The sequence below is a fragment of the Macaca thibetana genome, chromosome 13 (genome assembly GCF_024542745.1).
Source record: "Macaca thibetana thibetana isolate TM-01 chromosome 13, ASM2454274v1, whole genome shotgun sequence".
In the NCBI taxonomy this organism is placed as follows: Eukaryota; Metazoa; Chordata; class Mammalia; order Primates; family Cercopithecidae; genus Macaca; species Macaca thibetana.
The window spans coordinates 21,791,684-21,813,134 of NC_065590.1; the positions used below are offsets into that span (position 1 = coordinate 21,791,684).

Here is a 21,451-nt window from a genome sequence, read left to right on the forward strand (position 1 = left end):
CGTTGCTGTATCCCTAGATCCCGCCTTTGTTTTAAGCTCCAGAAGAAAGCCTTCCGGAGACTTTGTGACCTCACCCAGTTTCCAACATTCCAGATTGTCTTTGCTTTCTCCCCAGACTTTAAAATCAGTGTTCCCTTCTGAGTCAGCTAGGAGGCCGGAGGGAAACAGTGGGGCTTTCGAAGCTTATCAAAAGCAAACCTTGCTCTTTTGAAAAAGCATTTTCCAAAGCAACCTGGGGACAAAGTGGGGTTAAATTGTACACAGATTGCTTACGAGCAAGGGTTAAGCGACTAACAAGACATGAAATCTTACGGAGAAGTAGGTAAAGCCAAAATTAAAAACTCCCTCCGGGTCAGCCCATTCTGCGACCCACCTCCTCCCCTCTGCGGCAGGGGGCTTTGCTGCAGTGGCACTGCCCACGCATACTCAACCAAGAGACTCAGACCACGCCAGCCATGCCACGAAGTGTGTTTTATTTTCATTATTCATACAAATAATTTTCTATAATATTCCAGGGCAAACCGGAAAATTTGGCAGTCCGATTGGGGGGGTCCCTTCAGAGACCCACAGGCCGGTGGCATTGGCGCGGAGTGCCCAGGTTCACAGTGCAGCTTGTGGCTCGTGTCCATCTTGCAGGTGGCTCTTCCTCCACATCACGACTGGGGTCTCGAAGATGACGGGGGTAGGAAATCCTCCAGGATTTTAGGAAATTTCACTCCGCTTCTCCTGCTCAATGGCTGTGGAGAGCGGGAAGCGGGCGCTGGAGGGGAGCTGCAACCCCCACCCGCAACCGAGGTGCTTCCCAGTGTGGGCGAGGCACCCACGAGGTGTGGGGATTTAGAAGGAAGCTTGGGGCTGGGGAGAGACAAGGCGCTTTGTGAAACTGAAAGAGTGGCCGGGGCCGCCCAGACCGCGGGCAACGGCCGCGTGCGGGGTGGAGGAGAGGGTTTGCAAGGAAGAGCAGGGTGAGGGGCTGGACTGGGGCGCGGGAGACCGAGGCACACTCACTCTCTTTGGTCGGCAGGGTGTTCTTCTCCTGCGTCTCCGTTTTCTTCAGCTTGGCCTTATCGAAGCTGGCGATTTCCCCCATGTCTGGTTTGTCTGCCATTTTCTTAAAACAATCCTAGTGGGCAAACGAAGGCGCTTGACCTGGGGCTGGGGGCCAGCGTCGCCCTCTGCGCTCCCCGCCGACGCCTCTCGACGTGGCACTCGCGCCAAGGCGTGGCGAGCAGCCCCAAGGCCGAGGATCTGGGCGCGTCCGGCACCCCCCTTCTCGGTCCCAGGGCGTGGTCGCCGGCCCCTGCGTCCCGTCCGAGAAGGGCGCCTGTCGCGGTTGCGGCGCGCCTGTCCGGTGCACAGGATCCGGCCACACCCTGGGTGGGCCCCCAGCCCCGACGCCGCACTCACCGTGTAGTCGGGTTCCGAGCCCGGGATCCTGGCGCTCCCACTCGCGTTGCTGCAGCAAGAGACAAAAGAGCGGCGCCCGCCCCTAGCCTTATATACGCCGCGCCCCGCCCCGCCCCTCACCCGCCGCAGCAGGGGCGGCGCTGGCACCCGAGGGGCGGGAGCAGCGCGGGCGGCTCCTCGCCCTGCCGCGCCCTCCGCTGGGCTGCCAGCCCGGCTGGGCGCGGCTTCTCCCGTGCCCGGCACCCCCAGCTCACAGTGTGCCTTGCGTGGGGGCTGTAGTCGCCGCCAGGGTGGGCGCTAGGTCCCCGGGTTTGCTTTTGCGGCTACATTTCCCCCTTTCCGGGAATCTGCTGTTCACCCCGCAGAAAGGATATGGGACCGACTGGGGAGGGTGTGTGGTTTTGTGCGTGTGCAGATATGATGTGTAGCCGTGGGTGTGGATGTGCGGGCGTGCACGCGCACTCTGCAGCAGTCCTTGCTCTGGGAGACGCCCCACCCCTGTCACCCCCACGCCTCTTGCTTTTGCTCCTCCAGAGTCCCCTTCCCTCCCCCACTTTTCCTCTCCTCCGGGAGGCTGAGTCCTAAGCTGGTCCTGCACTAAAAGAATTCGAGCTGAGGGTCCCGTAGTGGAGCGGGGAGCGGGGGCGGGGGGAGGGGAGGAGGAAGGGGAGGGAAGAAATAGGTTTCCAGCGCTCTTTGCTCAGGTTGGGGGCGGTTGCCCTCTGGTCAGTCGTCCCATGTTCCCTGAACTGGGCGGTTCCAGCAGGATCGTTGGCGTGGCGGGTGCTCCTTAAATGCTGTTAGATGCATTGTGTGAAGGGCTGTGGTGAGAACAGGGCGTCCCGAGAAGGCTCGCAGTGTTCTTTTTCTCGCCGAGCTCCTGGAAACACTGTTATCAGCGGGTGCGGTTTTCCTCCTTGAAGTTAACCTTGAGGATAGTAGAGACCCACATGCCTACAAAGGTTCTTGTTTTTCTTCTTAACCCATTGTAGGAGTGGTGTACTGCAATTATTCACATCTTTCTTAGAAAAGTTGTATTTTCAGCCTGTGCAACACCGTTAGGTAATAAGTTCCATAAATTACCAGCCCAGGAGTTAAGGCTGGTTTTTCTTTTATTTGTCCTGACCTTTCCTTTTTCAAGTGTGAAGTATTACCAAGCCCTTTAAAGTGGGATTTGGTGGTAACAGCCTAAATTCGGTCCTGATTTTATTTATTTACTTTTTTTGAGACAGGGTCTCACTCTGTCACCCAGGCTGGAGTTCAGTGGTGTGATCACGGCTCATGGCAGCCTGGACTTCCCTGGTTCAAGTGATTCTTCCTCCTCAGCCTCCTGAATAATTGGGACTGCGGGCGTGCACCAACACTAGCGGCAAATCTTTTGTATTATTTTCGTAGAGACGAGATTTCACCATGTTGCCCAGGCTGGTCTGGAACTTCTGGGTTCAAGCCATCTGCCTGCCTCAACCTCCCAAAGTGCTGGGATTACAAGCCTGAGCACCACTGCCCCCTTCTCCCCTCCTGATTTTGCCTGCTTTTCTCACTTTCCTTCAGTGTGTTTGGAACAGTGGGAAGAGAGCTTAGGCTTGTGTGACCTTGGGCAAATCTTTTCCTTAGTTTCTTCATCTATAAAATAGCTTTGGCATAAACTTAGATAAAGAAGAGGCATCAAGTGGATACCTTTTTTTTTTTTTTTTTGAGACGGATCTCAGGCTGGAGTGCAGTGATGTGATCTCAGCTCACTGCAACCTCTGCCTCCTGGGTTCAAGCGATTCTTGTGCCTCAGCCTCCCAAGTAGCTGGTATTACTGGCACGTGCCACCATCTCCGGCTAATTTTTGTATTTTTAGTAGAGATGGGGTTTCACCATGTTGGCCAAGCTAGTCTCAAACTCCTGACCTCAAGTGATTCGCCCTCCTTGGCCTCCCAAAGAGCTGTGATTACAAGTGTGAACCACTGTGCCTGGCCTCAAGTGGATACTTAAAATAGCAACGTCATTGGAATATCACACTCATATTTGATGAGTGCATTGGTTAACTTCTGCTGCAATATGCCATGTAACAAACCAGCCAAAGCTCAGGAGCTTAAACAATTATTTATTCTTGTTCCTATATGGGCAGGTCACATGGTGCTGGGCTGGGCCAGGCTGGGCTTGGCTCCAGACTTTGGATTGGATCTAGGTTTGCTCCACAGGTATCTTATCCTCTGGCTGATTCTTTGGTGATGGCAGAATAGCAAGAGGGTTGTCCTGCAAGATAGTGTAGAAATGTTAAAGTGTCAAAGCATGTCATATACTGTCATGTTTGCTATCATCCTATTGGTCAAGCCCACCATCAACAGAGTGGGGAAAATATTCCACCTATGGTAAGAGAGGGAGGGTAGTGAACATTTCTTGAATGAAAGCGGAACTTCACAGGCAGGGTCGGCAAATAACTGTAACACACAGCCCCCAAAGTGGCTTAATGCAATACAAGTTTATTTTATTTTTTGATTTTTGAGATGGAGTCTTGCCCTGTAGCCCAGGCTGGAGTGCAGAGGCATGATCTCCTCTCACTGCAACATCTGTCTCCTGGGTTCAAGCAATTCTCCTGCCTCAGCCTCCCAAGTAACTGGGATTACAGGCATGCACCACCACACCTGGCTAATTTTGTATTTTTAGTATGGATGGGGTTTCACCATGTTGGCCAGGCTGATCTTGAACTCCTGACCTCACATGATCCACTCGCCTCGGCCTCCCAAAGTGCTAGGATTACAGGTGTGAGCCACTGTGCCCGGCCTACAAGTTTATTTTCTACTCATGCAGCAACATTCTATGCTGATGTTGCTGGTCAGGCAATTCTTTTCTATGCAGTGACTCAGGAACTCAGGCCCCTTCTCTGTTATTACTCTTCTCTCCTCTAGGTCCTTGAAGTCCACACCATCCAGTCAGTGGACGGGGAAAGAGGAAAGGCTAGAGGCCCACACTAGAGTTTTTATGGACCAGGCTTGGAAGTAGTCTCCATTACTTTCGTTCTCATTTCTTTGGCCAGGGCTTGTTCACTTGGTTTCGCATAACTGCAGAGGAGGCTGGGAAATATAGTCTAGCTGTCCCTAGGAGAGAAAGAAAGCAGGGTTGGGTGGTCTTGGAGTGGTCTCTGCCATACACTGTTGAAGGATCTGCTAAATAGAAAGTAAAAATATCCAGATTTTCAGAGACAATGACTCTTTGGAGGGTTTCACTGGCACTTGACATCTTTTCAGTTGCAATGCCAATAATTGTTTAGGTATTATTATAATACATTCCCAGGCCCCAACTTTGACCTGGGTGTAGGAGTATTCAATTGTACCAATTTGGACCCATGGTGAACTTCCATTCCAACTTCCCTTTATTGAGAAAACAAAGGAGTTGACTTCTAAATATAGCTATGGAGACCTATGTTTGGTGACTGAGTGAGTATGCAAGACTCCCAAACAAAGGAGCTTTAAGGGGACTTGCAGACAGACATTCCTTATTCTTGCTCAGTGCAACCCTGTGGCCCATCTCTACCACAGCAGGCAGCCTCTTTGGCATTCATTGCTGAAGGACAATGGTCAAATTTATGTCTCAGCCAGTCCCATGGGCAGTGGTTTTAAAACATCTTCATGTTCTTTGACATTTTCCCACCATTTCTTGGGTACAGACTGGCCTTAGTGACTTTATTTTAGTGAATAACACATGGAAGGAATGATGCCTTTGTGACTTCTGAGGCTAGGTCATAAAAGACCACATGGTTCTTTCTGACGTTCTTTCAGGATACCTCCAAGTTGTGAGAAAACCAAGCATCTACAAGGAAAGGCCACATGTTGGCATTCCAGCCACAGCCTCAGCTGAGGTCAGAGCCAATAGCCAGCATCAACCACTAACCACACAAGTGAAGGAGCCTTCGAAGCTTCAAACTGCCTCAGCTAATGCCAAGTGGAGCACAGATGAGTTGTCCCTGCCTAAATTGCAGACTCATGAGCAAAATAAATGTAGTTGTTTTAAGACACTAAGTTTGAGAATATTTTGTTACACAGCATTAGATAACTGGACCACCATGAGGTAGATATATTATAACCTGGTGATTCCAGGCACTCAGATCTCATTTGGGGATTTTTTCCTACATACTTAATGTAACACACATATACTTATTCAATAAATGTCTACTGAATGCTCACAAAATATCTGGGAGCATTCTGGCTGTGGAAGATACAATGAAACTCTCGAGTTACAAGTGTAGTGTCAGCCAATAATATTCATGGTCATGCCTCCTATTCACTTATGACTTGGAGTGCCACTTACACATGACAACATTTCAGCCTGCTGCTGGGAACAGATTTTATACTGTTCACAGATGGAATAGACAAAGCTGAACTACTAAACTGCAATGATATTGCCATTTTCTTTGTCAAGAAGGATGTTCTGGAAAATGTAGAACTAATAAGAGGAACTAAGAAAGTCTTGATGACTGTCAACCTGGTGGGGGTGGGGGATGCCTTTGGAGGCTTGCCATGGGGCTTCATTCCTCAGACTTGTCCAACTTGACACTTTTATCAGAGACTGGAATGAGGATGTAGATAGAATAATGATTATGTTATGAAGGATGAACCTCTAAGCTCCAAAACGAACTGGATCCCATGAAGAAATGAACAAAATGTGATGAGATAAACCTGATAGAGACAGATGTGGAAGCCTCCTGGCCCTAATATTAATCCTACCAATACAGGGAGAGATGATTAACATGGTTAACTGGCAAATGGCAATGAAATTTGTGATTGTATGGATAGGAAGAAAGAGTCCAGTCCAGATTTCCTTTAATGTAAGAAAACCATTCACTCCTGCTATAGGACCTTTGCCCTCATTTATGCTCTTCTTGGTCTAAACATACGCATTGTGCACATTCTTCCTTCATTTAGGAACCTGCTTAAGTGTCTCTTTCCTCAGAGAACTCTCCTTGGCCCACATACAGAGCAACACCCTTGTCATTCTCTTGTCCTTTAGTGTGTTTCAGTTTTCTTCATAGAATCCATCTCTAACCAATATACAAGTAAACATGTTACACATTCATTTCTTTGTGTATTGTCTATGTTCTGCCATAGAAAATGGGAGACCTCACCTGTCTCATTCACCACTGTATCCCCAGCACCTACGGCAATGCCTGACATATAGTAAGTACTCAGTCAATATTCTTTGAACAAATGCATAAACCTGGGCAGTTTCCAGGCAGAGCAAAAAAATGCTTAACTTCCTAATTGAAATGGAATGAGCTACTTTGGGGGAAGTGATCAGTTCACTGTCATTGGAGGCATTCAATGAGAAGAGGCTATCCTCAGTGAGAAGAGGATAGCCAAGTATTTGGACTGTTATAGAGACGGGCCAGAGTAGGCTCACACGTGAGGAAACCTTGCCCTAGATGACCTCCCTGGTCCGTCTGTTGCTACTATTCCATTTGTGAAACAGTCTTCTTCTGAGTGCCAGTTTTGCCAGCCTGAAAATTTTACCAGCCTGAAAATAGTTGCCAGCCTCACACAAAGGAGGCAGGGGAAGCAAAGAAATCAGGCTGTGAATTCCATGTTTTCCACACCATCAAAATGCTGTATGTTTTTGTAGGTTATGGGGCTGAAGAGCTCATCCAAGATAAAATTGTGAAGAAAATAAAATGGGTGTTTGAGGTTCAGCTTCAGCAGGGATTGTTCTGCTCTGTGGAGAACAGCGTGGGTTAGCGCCTACGTCAACCTTGGCAGTTGCTTAGGTAGCCCAGGTGGCTAAAGGCCACAGTGTGAGTGAGAATGTTACTGTTTGATTTTTCATCTCTGCCGCTAGAATAGCGATGATGACAGCGACTCACGTTACTGAGCAGACACTGTGTTCCAGATTCGGCAGTTAGGACTTCACATGTATTATCTTATTTAATCCTTGACAAAATAGTGTGAAAGAGCAGGATTTTAAACATCTCTGCTTTAGAGTATAGGTATCTAAGGCTCGGTCAAGGCCACACAGCTGGTCATTGGTATTGCTGGGATTTGAATCCCAGTCTGGCTGATTCCAAAGCCTGGGCACCTCACCACTGCATCGCCCTTGCCTAGACCCTGCAGCAGGGTTTGCAAACTGCCAGCCTGGATCCAGCTGGCATATGTATTTTGTCTGGCCACGCTAAATTTAACAAAAACTTCAGCCAGCCCTCAAACATTGGAAGATTTCCGTGCTGAAGATCTAGTAGCACTGGGTCTGTATTTTCTCATGGTAACACCACAGTGAACAGCTGCCCCCTTGAAATGAGGCATGTCCTCTTCACTGTACTGGATTTCCTGTCATTCCCTAATGTCTTTCCAGCATGGAAACAAGGAAACAAGTGTCAGTTGCTGCTTATTATATTTGGACTGGTGTTCTGCTTATAGTACAGAAATATTTTTTTCTTTTTTGAGATGGAGTATCGCTCTGTCACCCAGGCTGGAGTGCAGTGGCGTATTCTTGGCTTACTGCAACCTCCACCCCCCAGGTTCAAGCAGTTCTCCTGCCTCAGCCTCCCTAGTAGCTGAGACTACAGGCACCCGCCACCATGCCCAGCTAATTTTTATATTTTTAGTAGAGATGGGGTTTCACCATGTTGACCAGGCTGGTCTTGAACTCCTGACCTCAGGTGATCCACCCGCCTTGGCCTCCCAAAGTGCTGGGATTACAGGTGTGAGCCACCTTGCCTGGCCAGAAATATTTCTTGATCCTTGGTCTCTGTGTGAGCCAGCCTTCAAGATGGCCCCAGCGAGTCCCTCCTGTTCCCATCCTTGTGTAGCCCTCTCCTCTATTGCACTGGGATTGTTCTGTGTGACCAATGGCATATGCCAGAGATGATAGTATGTCATTTCTGAGATTAAGTTACAAAAGACTGTAACTTCCATTTTGGTGCCTGGCTCTGTCCTTCTCTCCCTTGGATTTATCCTTCTGAGGGAAGCCACTTACCATGTTGTGAGCAGCCCTGTGAAGAGGCCCATGTGGCGAGGAACTGAAGCCTCTGGCTCACAGCCAGTGAGCAGCTGAGACTTGCCAACAACTGCATGAGTAAGGAGGAAGTGGGTCCTCTAGCCTCAGCTAAACTTTCAGAGGACTGCAGTCCTGGCTGTGGAGTTGATGGCAACCTCCTGAGAGACCCTGAGCTAGAGACTATTCAACTAAGCTGCTCTTAGAAACTGTAACTTTATGTTTTATGTTGCTAAGTTTTGGAGTAATTTGTTTCTCAGCAATAAATGAACTAATTCACCCTCAAAAATAGGGAGAAAATACATAGAGACAGCAACGAGAACAGTGGTTACCAGTGGCCAGGGGGAGGGGAGAATGGGGAGTTTTTGTTACTGTACAGAATTTCAGTGTAAGATGATGAAAAAGCTCTAGAGATGAATCATTGTGATGGTCACCCAATAATGTGAATTCACTAAATGCCACTGAACTGTACACTTAAAAATATAAACTATATGCTATATATATTTTACCACAATAAAGAAAAAAGTGAAAAAAGTGAGGAGAAAAGATGGAACAAGAGTGCCATGTGATTCAAGAAAAATAAGAAAGCACATTTATTTGTGAAAGTAAAGAATATTTGTATCATTATAAAACCTGCCACAGTAAGAGATTTGACTGTATGTGGGAAAGATAGGTGACACCAATCTTAATGAACTAGGCCCGTTTTGCTTCTTCACATGATCTGCCTGGCTCCTGCAGGTCTTTGAGTCAGCAGAGCGTACTGTAGAGCAGCAGTTTTTAAATTTTCTTTGACCTGAGAAGTCACTCCCCCAAGAAGCACATTATGTGCCTTTAATATTGTTGCCTAGTCCTCACATGAGCACACACAAATGATACAAAAGTTTTACTAGAACAATATTCACCCTTGCTCTGAATGAAGCACTCTGGCCTTCTCTGTCCTATTCTATTCCTTTTCATTAATTTTTTAAAAATGTGAAATAATGATAGATTCACAGGAAGTTGCAAAGATAATAAACTGAGGTCCCTGGTATCCTTCTCCCAACTCTTCTCAGTGGTAACATCTTACATAACTATAATAATTCAGTATCAAAACCAGGAAATCGGCCGGGCGCGGTGGCTCAAGCCTGTAATCCCAGCACTTTGGGAGGCCGAGACGGGCGGATCACGAGGTCAGGAGATCGAGACCATCCTGGCTAACACGGTGAAACCCCGTCTCTACTAAAAAAATACAAAAAACTAGCCGGGCGAGGTGGCGGGCGCCTGTAGTCCCAGCTACACGGGAGGCTGAGGCAGGAGAATGGCGTAAACCCGGGAGGCGGAGCTTGCAGTGAGCTGAGATCCGGCCATTGCGCTCCAGCCCCGGCGACAGAGTGAGACTCCGTCTCAAAAAAAAAAAAAAAAAAAAAAAAAAAACCAGGAAATCAATATTCACGCAATTTATAGACTATTTCCAGATTTCACCAATTTTTACATATATTTATTTGAGCATGTGTAGTTAAGGGCTTTCATTTATTTGTATATTTTTTTGAGATGGAGCCTCATTCTGTTGCCCAGGGTGGAGTGTAGTGGCATGATCTCGGCTCACTGCAATCTCTGCCTCCCGGGTTCAAGTGATTCTCTTGCCTTAGCCTCCCAAGTAGCTGGGATTACAGGCTATTTTTTTATTTTTTAAGCAGAGATGGGGTTTCACCATATTGGCCAGCCTGGTCTTGAACTCCTGACCTCAAGTGATTCATCTGCCTCGGTCTCCCGAAGTGCTGGGATTATAAGCATGAGCCACTGTACCCAGCCATAGGCATATTTGTTACATGTGTAGAGTTGTGTTACCACCATCACAATCTAGTTACAGATTTATTCCATCACCACACAAGGAGTCCCTCATGCTACCCTATTATAGTCGCACACATCCCCACCCATAACCCCTGGCAGCCACTAATCTACATAGTGGACCCTGTCTCTATATTTTTTAAAAAGACAAAAATGAGATCCATCCAAGTTGTTGAGTACTTCATACACTTTTAATTCTTTGTATTCGTATGGTATGGGTGTACTGCCTATTGAGGGACATTTTGGTTGTTTCATATTTGGGCTATTAAAAATAAAGCTGCGGCCGGGCGCGGTGGCTCAAGCCTGTAATCCCAGCACTTTGGGAGGCCGAGATGGGCGGATCACAAGGTCAGGAGATCGAGACCATCCTGGCTAACATGGTGAAACCCCGTCTCTACTAAAAATACAAAAAAAAACTAGCCGGGCGAGGTGGCGGGCACCTGTAGTCCCAGCTACTTGGGAGGCTGACGCAGGAGAATGGCGTAAACCCGGGAGGCGGAGCTTGCAGTGAGCTGAGATCCGGCCACTGCACTCCAGCCTGGGCGACAGAGCGAGACTCCGTCTCAAAAAAAAAAAAAAAAAAAAAAAAAAAAAAAATAAAATAAAATAAAGCTGCTCTGAAGATCTGTGTGCATTTTGTGGGGTGGACAGAAGTTTTCATTTCTCTGGGATAAATGACCAGGGTTGGGAGGCTGGGACTGCTGGATCATTTGGTAAGTGTGTGCGGAGTTTTGTAAGAAAATGCCAAACAATTTTGCAGAGTGGCTGTATTGTTTTACATTCCCACCAGCAATGTAGGAGAGATCCAGTTTCCCAGCATTCTCACCAGTACTTTCTATTGTCACTGTTTTAATTGTATTTATTCTAATAGGTGTGGAGTGATATCTCATCATGGCTTTAATTTACATTTCCCTAACGGCTAGTGGTGTTGAATGGTTCCTTTCCATTTTATCATTTTATTACAAATGCTGGTTATGACCTGCCAGTTTGATTTTGTTACCCACTAATTGGCTGTGACTAGCGGTTGAAACACCACTGTAGAGGGATCCCTTCATCGGTGGCTTAGCGTCTATTGTTCAGAAATCATCCCTTTCACATCTAAACTCTTCTTTCACCTCCACAAGACAGATGTTCCTGAAATTTTATGTGTAACTCAGATGTTCTCTGGAATCTGACCAAGATCTAGCTAAGAATGATTCCAACTCCTTTTTGATGCTTCCCCATGATTTTTCTGAATTTTCAGGCAAGTTCTGTTCTTATAGTTATTTCTCATCTCTCAGAGTTTTTGTGTCTCCACATTAATGCACCTCCATATGTAGATAGCCCTTGGCCTTAATTTCCTTTTTCAGAGGAACAATATAAGGCTGGTATGTTCAGTACAACTTTTATCAGAGGTTTGTGGGTTGTGGGGACAGGCAGACATATTTTTACTGACACATCCTTGTGCCATTGGGGACCCTCCTGTGCTTCTCCCAGGTATTCCCAAACTTGCAGTATCTCCACCTACCCCCTAACTTAATTTTATTTATTTATTTTTGAGAAAGGCTCTTTCCCTGTCACCCAGCCTGGAGTGTAGTGGTGCGATCACGGCTCACTGCAGTCTCAACTTCCCTGGCTCAAGTGATCCTGCTTCCTCAGCCTCCAGGCAGCTGCAACCACAGGCGCATGCCCAGTTATTTTTTTTAAATTTTTATTCTTAGTAGAGATGAGGTCACGTTATGTTGCCTGGGCTGGTCTGTAACTCCTGGCCTCAAGTGATCCTCTTGTCTTGGCCTCCCAAAGTGTTGGGATTATAGGCATGAGCCATTGCACCCTGCCTCCCTGTACCCTTTCCGATTCTCTCCTTCTCTTAATTCCTTCCCTTGAGAAATACCAACTCTCCTCTTTCTCCCCAATAGAATAGTGTACTTGTTTAGTGTACAGCAGAACAATGTTCCTTGCTTCCTTCGTTCTGGCTGAAAGGAGGTTTTTGGGCCCCCTTTCCTACTACCAGCAGCTAATCCCCAAAGACAATTCCTTTCCTCAGTGGAGTTTTGGTGCTAGCTGCTAAGTTAATACTACCCCATGGGAAAGCATAGAAACTTCCTGAGGCTAAGTTTGCAAGGCTGGCTGGTTTCAACACACAGGAATGAACTGGCTCTGTGAAGAGGGCCCCAGGGAAGGCCGTCCAAGCCAGGAATTTAAGGAAAGTAGCAGTTAGATCTTGGGGAATTTTCCAGGTTAGGAAGGTCAAGGGGAAGGCTGACTCATCAAGAGCCCCCCGCCTCCATGACTCTGCCAAGAAAACAGACACTGAGATATGTCAGCAGCAGAGGATTTGGCGGCAGATGCAGCAAGGATGGAGAGAGTAAGAGCCAGGAGAACCTCCTCTTTCTGACAGCCATGAAGGAAGGAAGCGCCTGAGCCTTGAACCTCTCTGGGGAGGAGAGAGGAAGGAACCACTCAAGACCAAGCATTTCTGCAGGGAGACTGAGTGAAGCCTTAGCAGACCACTTCAAACAGGAAGAGCCTGAGTTTCCTTTAATCGGCTCACTTACTGCCCATCTGCCAGTGTGGGCACCCAAGCACTGCCAGAGAAAAAGCAAGCTGCGTTTTTCTTTCTTCGTAAGTATGGGTCTCAGTGTGTACTCTTTCCCTGATATACTGCATACAATTTGAAAATCTCTCCCATTTGTTTTTTTCTTTCTCCAGTCCCAGTGTCTGTATGTTTTCTGTAAGGAAGTACAGTATAATAGTGATCCCAGCTCCAATATGGTGACTGGCTGGGTGACTGTGTTAATTATCCTCTTTAGATTGCAGGGAACAAAGACTCACTTGGGATCCCTTAAACAAAAAGGGCATATGGCAGTTCGGGTTTCCCTGGAAGCAAAATCAGACAGGTTCAATGTGCAGGATATTTATTAAGGAGTTCCCTTGAATTCACTCCTATTGAAGCAGAAGAAGGAACTGGGATTGGGGAGAAGTCAAGCTAGACAATGTAGGCTTAATGACAACCTCAGTACCCCCAACACACCGCAGGGAACCTCTGAAGCTAATGTTGTCCCAAAGATGGGCTGAGACTGTAAGGATGAGGTGGCTCTGTGCAGCCAAGGCAGTGCTACAGAGAATGACACCTGGAGGCTATCTGCTGGCAACATTCCTAGCCAGCTGGTTCAACAAGTCCTTTCTTGAAGGGGAACCTGAGTAGTCCCTTGCAGTGTCCATCCCAGGGGACTTAGGCTAAGAATGCCCTAGGGCTGGAACTAGACCACTGCCAGCCGCCCCTGGGAGCTGTGAGTTTCTCCCTTGCCTGCTTTCTTGACCCTTCTGCTCTCCCTATATACTGTCTCTTCTTCCTCTGTGCACCTAGTCTGATCTCTCTGAGGTACCACCTGAATGGCCCTTACCGTGTTCTGATCAAATGCTGGAGGAGCCATCTACATCGACCTAGGACGGTGATTCCCAAACTGTGTTCCATGGAATCCTAGTTCTGGAGCTGTTACTATGTCCTTCAAAAGCTGAGTGATATTTATATACGGGCTCATTATACTCTTTTGCCTTCTTTTGTCTTTAGGATCACCTGAGGTCAGGAGTTTGAGACCAGCCTGGCCAACATGGTGACACCCCGTCTCTACTAAAAATACAAAAATTAGCTGGGCATGTTGGCTCACGCCTGTAGTCTCAACTACTCAGGAGGCTGAGGCATGAGAATCGCTTGAACCCGGGAGGGGGAGATTGCAGTGAGTCAAGATCACACCACTGCACTCCAGCCTGGGCAACAGAGTGAGACTTGGTCTCAAAAACAAAACAAAAAACAAAACAAAACCAAACCCCAAAACCAAACCAAACCAAACCAAACCAAATCAAAACCAAAAGCTTTTACTTTCCTATTGGATATTGCCATGCTTCTATTTTGTGTGAATTTGAAACTCCTCTATAATAGAATATATATATATATTCTATTCTATAGATATATAGAGAGAATATATAGAATATATATATATGCAGGATGTTTATTAAGGAGTTCTCTTGGATTAGCTTCTATTTAAGGAGAGGAAGAGGATATATATATTAATATCTATTACATCACATATAATATATATTAATATCTATTACATCACATATAATATATATTAATATCTATTACATCACATATAATATATATAAAAGAGGATATATTAATATATATCCTCTTCCTCATATATGTAATATATCTCCTTCTTAAAGAAAATGCTAGCTGGTAGTGAGAGGTGGCAGTAGAGGGAAATGGGTGAAAGTTTGAACTCTAAAGGTAGACTTTGTGAGTTTGAATCCAACACCTACTAGATGTACAACCTTGGCCAAGTAACTTAACTCCCTGTGCTAAGCTTCCCTGATCAAGGGCTGCACACAGGGTGGCTTCTGTTATGTGGAGATACTGGATGACTGGTATGTTCATGGCAGTTATTTTATGAAAACTATAAAGTCTCAAGCCCAAAATGTATTTTAATAAAACGGTATATATATATATATATGTATACAAGCACCAACTGGAAAAAATAATATTATTGCTGTCTCATTTCTGGGAGGCTGTAAAGCATATTTTTCTTGGTAGAGAAAGACCTTTCCTTGGAGTAAGCGTGTCCATGCACTTTTGGAGAGAGGCTGCCTCTTAAGCTGGGATTCTGGCCCATGAGGAAGTTCTACAGGGGCCATAGCAAGAAGGAAAGCAGATCTTTGACCCTCCCATGGCCAGGGCGGCCTATCGTCTGCAGGGGGAGGGGACCTGGGCAGACAGTCTTCCTCAGCTGAGGCCACTAACATTAGTCTGTGAGGCCAGGCCAGATATTGATCGCCATTCATGTGACAAAAGGAACTTCCTACCCAGGAAACAACAGAAACAACAGGCAAGGAAGAAAGAAGAAGGAAAGAAGAACACCCCACACTTCCTTAACCCAGGTCATAAAGTGACCAGTTGCCAGATGCCAGGACAGTATTCCAATAGCTGGGGGGGCCTCGGGGGCCAAGTGGAGGTCATGGCAGTCAGCCAGCCAGATCAGGGCAGGGGTTGCTGTTAGCATGTTGCATCTCTCGGAAAGACTGGCCGGGCACTGGGGGTTCAGCTCTTGAGGCCACTGTTCCTAATGAATGAGTGGGACTAACAAGAATGGTAATCCTGAGGTTTTCTGCAACACTCATTTTCTTCACGGCCCTATTCCCTGCAGCATTATTTATGATCACGAAAAATGGCAAACAAGCCACGCGGTGGTAAGTTCCTCAGGCATTAGGAAGAATCGGTAGATCGTTATGTTTTGAAGTATAAGGCACACTCTCAATTGGACTGGCCACATAATACATGCTCAAGAAGTAGCCGGTTTAAAAAAATCATTAAAATTAAAGAGATTATCAAAGATGTTCTTGTTATTTTATGTATATATGTATGTGTGTATGTATTTTTGAGATGGCAGAGTCTTGCTCCGTGGCCCAGGCTAGAGTGCAGTGGCGAGATCTCAGCTCACTGCAACCTCCGCCTCCCGGGTTCCAGTGATTCTCTTGCCTCAGCCTTCCGAGTAGCTGGGATTACAGGCACCTGAAACCATGTCTGGCTGATTTTTGTATTTTTAATAGAGACAGGGTTTTGCCATGTTGGCCAGCCTGGTCTCGAAGTCCTGACCTCAGGTGATCTGCCCACCTCGGCCTCCCAAAGTGCTGGGATTACAGGGGTGAGCCACTGTGCTTGGCTTGTGCTTGTTATTAAAAAAAAAAAAAAAAAAAAATCAGAAATACAGAAGCATAGAGAGTAGAAGCAGAAAGACCCTCTTTCCTTCCCTTCCCCACCCCACATCCATCTCACTCCCTCCCCAGATAAGTCATTAATTTGCTATCTTTGCATTCTAGAGCCTGAAGACCTACTGCATTTGTAACTTTCAAATTATAAGGATTGTTTCATTGTTTTTTTAAAATTATACTTTACATTCTGGGGTACATGAGCACAAGGTGCAGGTTTGTTACATATGTATACATGTGCCATGTTGGTGTGCTGCACCCGTTAACTTGTCATTTACATTAGGTATATCTCCTAATGCTATCCCCCCACCGTCCCCCCACCCCCGGTGTGTGATGTTCCCCTTTCTGTGTCCAAGTGTTCTCATTGTTCAATTCCCACCGATGAGTGAGAACATGTTGTGTGTTTCATTGTTTTAACGTTTCAGTGACCAGCTCAGTGATTCCCAAACTGTGGTCTGTATGTGTGTGTATGTGTGTGTTTGCACACGAGTCAATATTTCCCAAGAATAGATTCCTTTCGTGGAATTTCTGGGTGCTGACTGCCTTACGAAAAGGTTTTACGGCTGGGTGCGGAGGCTCATGCCTGTAATCCCAGCACTTTGGGAGGCCGAGGTGGGCGGATCACCTGAGGTCAGGAGTTTGAGACAAGCCTGGCCAACATGGTGAAACCCCATCTCTACTAAAAATACAAAAATTAGCCAGGCATGTTGGCTCACGCCTGTAGTCCCAGCTACTTGGGAGGCTGAGGCATGAGAATTGCTTGAACCTGGGAGGGGGAGGTTGCAGTGAGCCGAGATTGCACCACTGAACTCCAGCCTGGGCAACAGAGTGAGACTTGGCCTCAAAAAAAAAAAAAAAAAAAAACCAACCAAACAAACAAACAAAAAAATCAAAACAAAACAAAACAAAAAGCTTTTACTTTCCTATTGGATATTGCCATGCTTCTATTTTTGCCAGTTTGAGAGGTGGAAATGTACCTACTTGTTTTCATTTGCTTTTAAACATTATTTTATTTTAAAAATTGTGGTAAAATATACATGACATAAAATTTACCATTTTAATCATTTTTAAGTGTTCAATTCAGTGCTATTAAGTACATTCACATTGTCAGGCTATCATCGTTATCCATTGCCAGTATTAATTTGCTTTTATTTGATTAGCTAGTGAGTATTTTTTCATTTCTTCATGCACTATTATATTTCTCCTTCTTTCCCTCATTTTCTTCTTCCCTCCCTTTTCTTTCTCCTCTTACTCCTTTCCCTCTTGTTGTCTTTTTACGATCTTTGCTGATTTCTCAAATAGCCTGATAACCCTTTTTCTTTCTCTTTTTTAAAAATTAGGAGCTTTCTACATTATGTGTATTATCTTTTGTCAATTTTTATATATTCTGCTTGGCTCTTTATCTATTACGTTAGTTATAGTCTTTACAACATCCCTGCAAGACAAATATTCTGATTTCCATTTTGCAGATGAAGAAGATAAAGTTCAGAGATGTTATGTGACTTACCTAAGATCACACAGCTAGTAAGTGGCAGAGACAAGATGGGACTCTAGTTCTGCATGCTTCCGGGACCCCAGTCCTTTTCACAGTGCTCAGAACAAAAGGAAACTGCCTGAGATGGTGATACTCTACTAAAGGCAGGCAAGACTAGAGGACAGTGGGAGTTATAGAGACTTCAGGGGGAGGCTGGGGAAAAGAGTTTGGGGGTCTAGAAGAACCTGATGTTCCTAATCTTGGAGGAAGTGAGAGATAGACTCCCTTTCCCCCTGCTTCTCTTGTTGCCTGAAGGACCATTGAAACGCTGATGTAACTGGGGGTCTTATGAATATTCACCCTCCATCACCACCAGCACTATGGCTGTGTAGTTGAGGCCAAAGGGTGTGGTCTAGAGGCCCTTTCTGGGTGCTAGTTCTGGAAAGTTTCTTGTTCTCCCTCTTCCCTACATCCAATTAACCTCCAAGTGCGGTGGATTTTACTTTTATGATAGTACTTCTCTTTGACCCCCGCCAGAGCCTAGTGCAGGTCCCTGTCGTGTCCCCTCACTGTCTTACCACTTCCGCTTTCACTTTCTCCAGTTTCCCTTCCGTGCTACTGTCTGAGTGATCTCACTAAAGTGTATGTATGATTACACAATTCCTCTGCTTAAAACACTTTGATGGCTCTGCCACGTCTTCAAGATATGGGCCAAACTCCTCATCTCAGCTCTGGGGCCTTTCACCTCCAGCTCCTGCTATCTCTCTGGCTTACGCTTACTTGCCTTGGTCTATGTGCAACAAGACTGAATTCCATGAAAGCAGTGAACTCTCTCTCATGCCTCAAGGCCTTTGTGTCTGCTGTTCTTTCTCGCTGGAATGCTGCTTTCTGGTTAACTCTTACTCAGATCTGAGGTTTCTGATTAGATGACATTCCTGTGGAGACTCTCCGTAGAATGACGGTGGGGTCATGGGCTGTCCTGTCATGGACCCTCATCACACCACCCACACTACCATCCTGTAATTTCCTTTTTTGTGAAATTTCTATCTGTCTCTCAATCTTGGCTGCATATTCGAAATACCAGGGCAGCTTTAAAGAAGCTGATGCTGGGGCCACACCGCCCAGAAATTCTGAGTTAATTAATCAGGGTGAGGCCCAGGTTTTGGTAATTTTAAAAGCTCTCCAGGTGATTCTAGTATGCAACCAGGGATAATGGCTCTTGAGAGGAAGCGCCGGGGGGCGAGGAGTCATGCCTGTCACAGTCACTTTTTTTTTTTTTTTTTTTTTTTTTTTTGAGATAAAGTCTCACTTTGTTGCCCAGGCTGGAGTACAGTGGCATGATCTTGGCTCAATGCAACCTCTGCCTTCCAGGTTCAAGCTATTCTCCTGCCTCAGCCTCCTGAGTAGCTTGGACTACAGGCATACACTGCCACACCCGGCTAATTTTTGCATTTTTAGTAGAGACAGGGTTTCACCGTGTTGTCCAGGCTGGTCTCTAACTCCTGACCTTAGGTGAACTGCCTGCCTCGGCCTCCCAAAGTGTTGGGATTACAGGCGTTCGCCACTGCACCCGGCCACATTCATCTTTATAAACCCTCACTTGGCACTGAACTGTTCAGGTATTTGATAAAGGTGTTGTATAAATGAATGAAACAGTTTCTAGAAAAGATGCAGGATCCCCTAAGGATAAAAAATAGTGCACACCATGGCCGGGCGAGGTGGCTCATGCCTGTAATCCCAGCACTTTGGGAAGCTGAGGCGGGTGGATCACCTGAAGTCAGAAGTGGCAGGTGCCTGTAATCCCAGCTACTCAGGAGGCTGAGGCAGGAGAATCACTTGAACCCGGGAGGCAGAGGTTGCAGTGAGACAAGATCGCACCATTGCACTCCAGCCTGGGCAACAAGAGCGAAACTTTGTTCCAAAAACAAACAAACAAACACCACCAAATATGCTTGGGTAGCAAATTAAAACTTTTTTTTTTTTTTTTTTTTTTTTTTTTTTTTTTGGTGAAATGGATTCTCGCTCTGTCACCCGGGCTGGAGTGCAATGGTGCGATCTTGGCTCACTGCAACTTCCGCCTCCCGAGTTCAAGCCATTCTCCCGCCTCAGCCTCCCGAGTAGCTGGGACTACAGGCATGCGCCACCACGCACAGCTAATTTTTTTTTTTTTTTGTATTTTTAGTAGAGGCGGGGTTTCGCCATGTTGGCCAGGCTGGTCTCGAACTCTTGAACTCAGGTGATCTGCCCGCCTTGTCCTCCCAGAATGCTGGGATTACAGGCGTGAGTCACCGTGTCTGGATGCAAGTTAGAGCTTTTGAAGGTTTTATAGAACAATCACTCCCCTGTCTTGTAAGAACTCGCTGATCATTCAGGTCACTTTTAGAAAAAGTTCATAGTTTTGTTTACTTGTTTACTCACAGTGAAAAGTAAACGTTTAGCTCATTGTCCCTTAAGTGTGGCTGGGCCCCCTTTGGAAGGCCTTCTCTCTTCTCTGTGCCCACAGTGAAGCCATATGCCAACTGTCAGAGGTCTAAAACCCACCTCTAAAGGAATGGTGTGTAATTTAAATATCACTGGAAATTTCTTGAAAATTTTCAACAGTAAGCCATCACAAAACCCCCTTGTCAATACCTCTGCTGTCTTCCCCCTTAATGGTTGTCTCCAGCCTCCTTGCCTCTAGCTTCTTCACCCTTCTGCCCCTCTCTGGTAAAAAACCCTTTTTCTTCCAATGTCCAGCAATTCAGCTCTTTCCTTCTGCGGGTGTCTCCCAGATAGCGAGGCAAAAGCCTGAAGCTAGCTGAAGAGTGAACACCCATTCTTTTTTCCTGTGCCCTCCTGGGAGGCCCCAATTCATCTCGACATATCATGAAGCTTTTTCTGTCAGGACTCCTCTGTACAGGCACCAGCATTGCACCGGGCTTCTAGGAGCAAATGAGCATTTACCTAGCATAGTGTCACCATGTGGTTTGCAGGGAGGGGAGGGGCAGGAGAGGAGGAATGGGAGGAGACGGGCAGGTGCCAATTCCAGTAGGTCTCCCTTCACGAGGTCTGATAGAAGATCAGTGGAAGCACAAGGATGGTGTGGGGGCTGGCCAACGTCACTCCAACTAGACATACAATTAACAATGCCCTTCAGCCATAGACCACCAGGGACGCACTCAAAATTGCATTAGTTGGATTTATTGCTGTTTGCAATGAGGGAGAATTCTCTAGATGTGTGTCTTTTGTGTGTCCAAATTTTCTCATATTTTGGGGAACAGTAGGGCATATCAGGAGAAGGTGTTAGGGGGGCTTGTTACAGGATTTGGACTTGTCAGGTGATTTGGGGGAGGGTTCAAGGAAGTGGGGCTTTGCTCTGGGTTGGGTGCTATCAAGTATTAGTCAGCTTGGGATGCCATAAAAAATACCCCAGACTGGGCAGCTTAAACAACAGAAATTTCTTTTCTTTTTTTTGAGACAGTCTTCCTCTGTTGCCCAGGCTGGAGTGCAGTGGTGCAATCTCGGCTCACCGTAACCTCTGCCTCCCGGGTTCAAGTGATTTTCCTGCCTCAGCCTCCCGAGTAGCTGGGATTACAGGTGCATGCCACTACACCTGGATAAGTTTTGTATTTTTAGTAGAGATGGGGTTTCACCGTGTTGGCCAGGCTATTCTTGGACTCCTGACCTCATGTGAGCTGCCTGCCTTGGGCTCCCAAAGTGCTGGGATTACAGGTGTGAGCCACCGTGCCTGGCCCAGAAATTTATTTTCTTACAGTTCTGGATGCTGCAAGTCTGAGATCAAAGTGTTGGCAGGTCTTTTCTCCTGAGGCCTTGCTCCTTGGCTTGCAGATGACTGCCTTCTTTCTGTGTACTCACATGGTTGCCCCTCCGTGTGTGGATGTCCCTGCTGTTCTCTTCTTTTTGTTTGAGACAGGGCCTCAGTCTGTTGCCCAGGCTGAAGTGCAGTGGAGATCATGTTTCACTGTAGTCTTCTTGATCTCCCAGGCACAAGGGATCCTCCAGCCTCAGTCTCCTAAGTAGCTGGGACCC

At 46.5% G+C, this 21,451-nt stretch overlaps 1 protein-coding gene across 1 annotated transcript; it reads right to left on the reverse strand.

Annotated features, from left to right (window-relative positions):
* Window positions 1-456: 456 nt before the first annotated feature.
* Window positions 457-1,562, reverse strand: TMSB10 (thymosin beta 10). The gene is made up of 3 exons (XM_050754701.1): window positions 1,408-1,562; window positions 1,009-1,123; window positions 457-737 (listed from the first exon to the last, which is right to left on the reverse strand). The coding sequence occupies exons 2-3, from the start codon at window positions 1,106-1,108 to the stop codon at window positions 703-705; spliced, it is 135 nt and encodes a 44-aa protein (XP_050610658.1). The 5' UTR covers window positions 1,109-1,123; window positions 1,408-1,562; the 3' UTR covers window positions 457-702.
* Window positions 1,563-21,451: the final 19,889 nt, after the last annotated feature.

Excerpts from the sequence above, each read along its gene's own strand:
- TMSB10 (XM_050754701.1), bottom strand. The coding sequence starts at position 1,108 with ATGGCAGACAAACCAGACATGGGGGAAATCGCCAGCTTCGATAAGGCC. Across the intron at positions 738-1,008 it reads CACCCTGCCGACCAAAGAGA|CCATTGAGCAGGAGAAGCGG; the intron begins GTGAGTGTGCCT and ends CGCTCTCCACAG.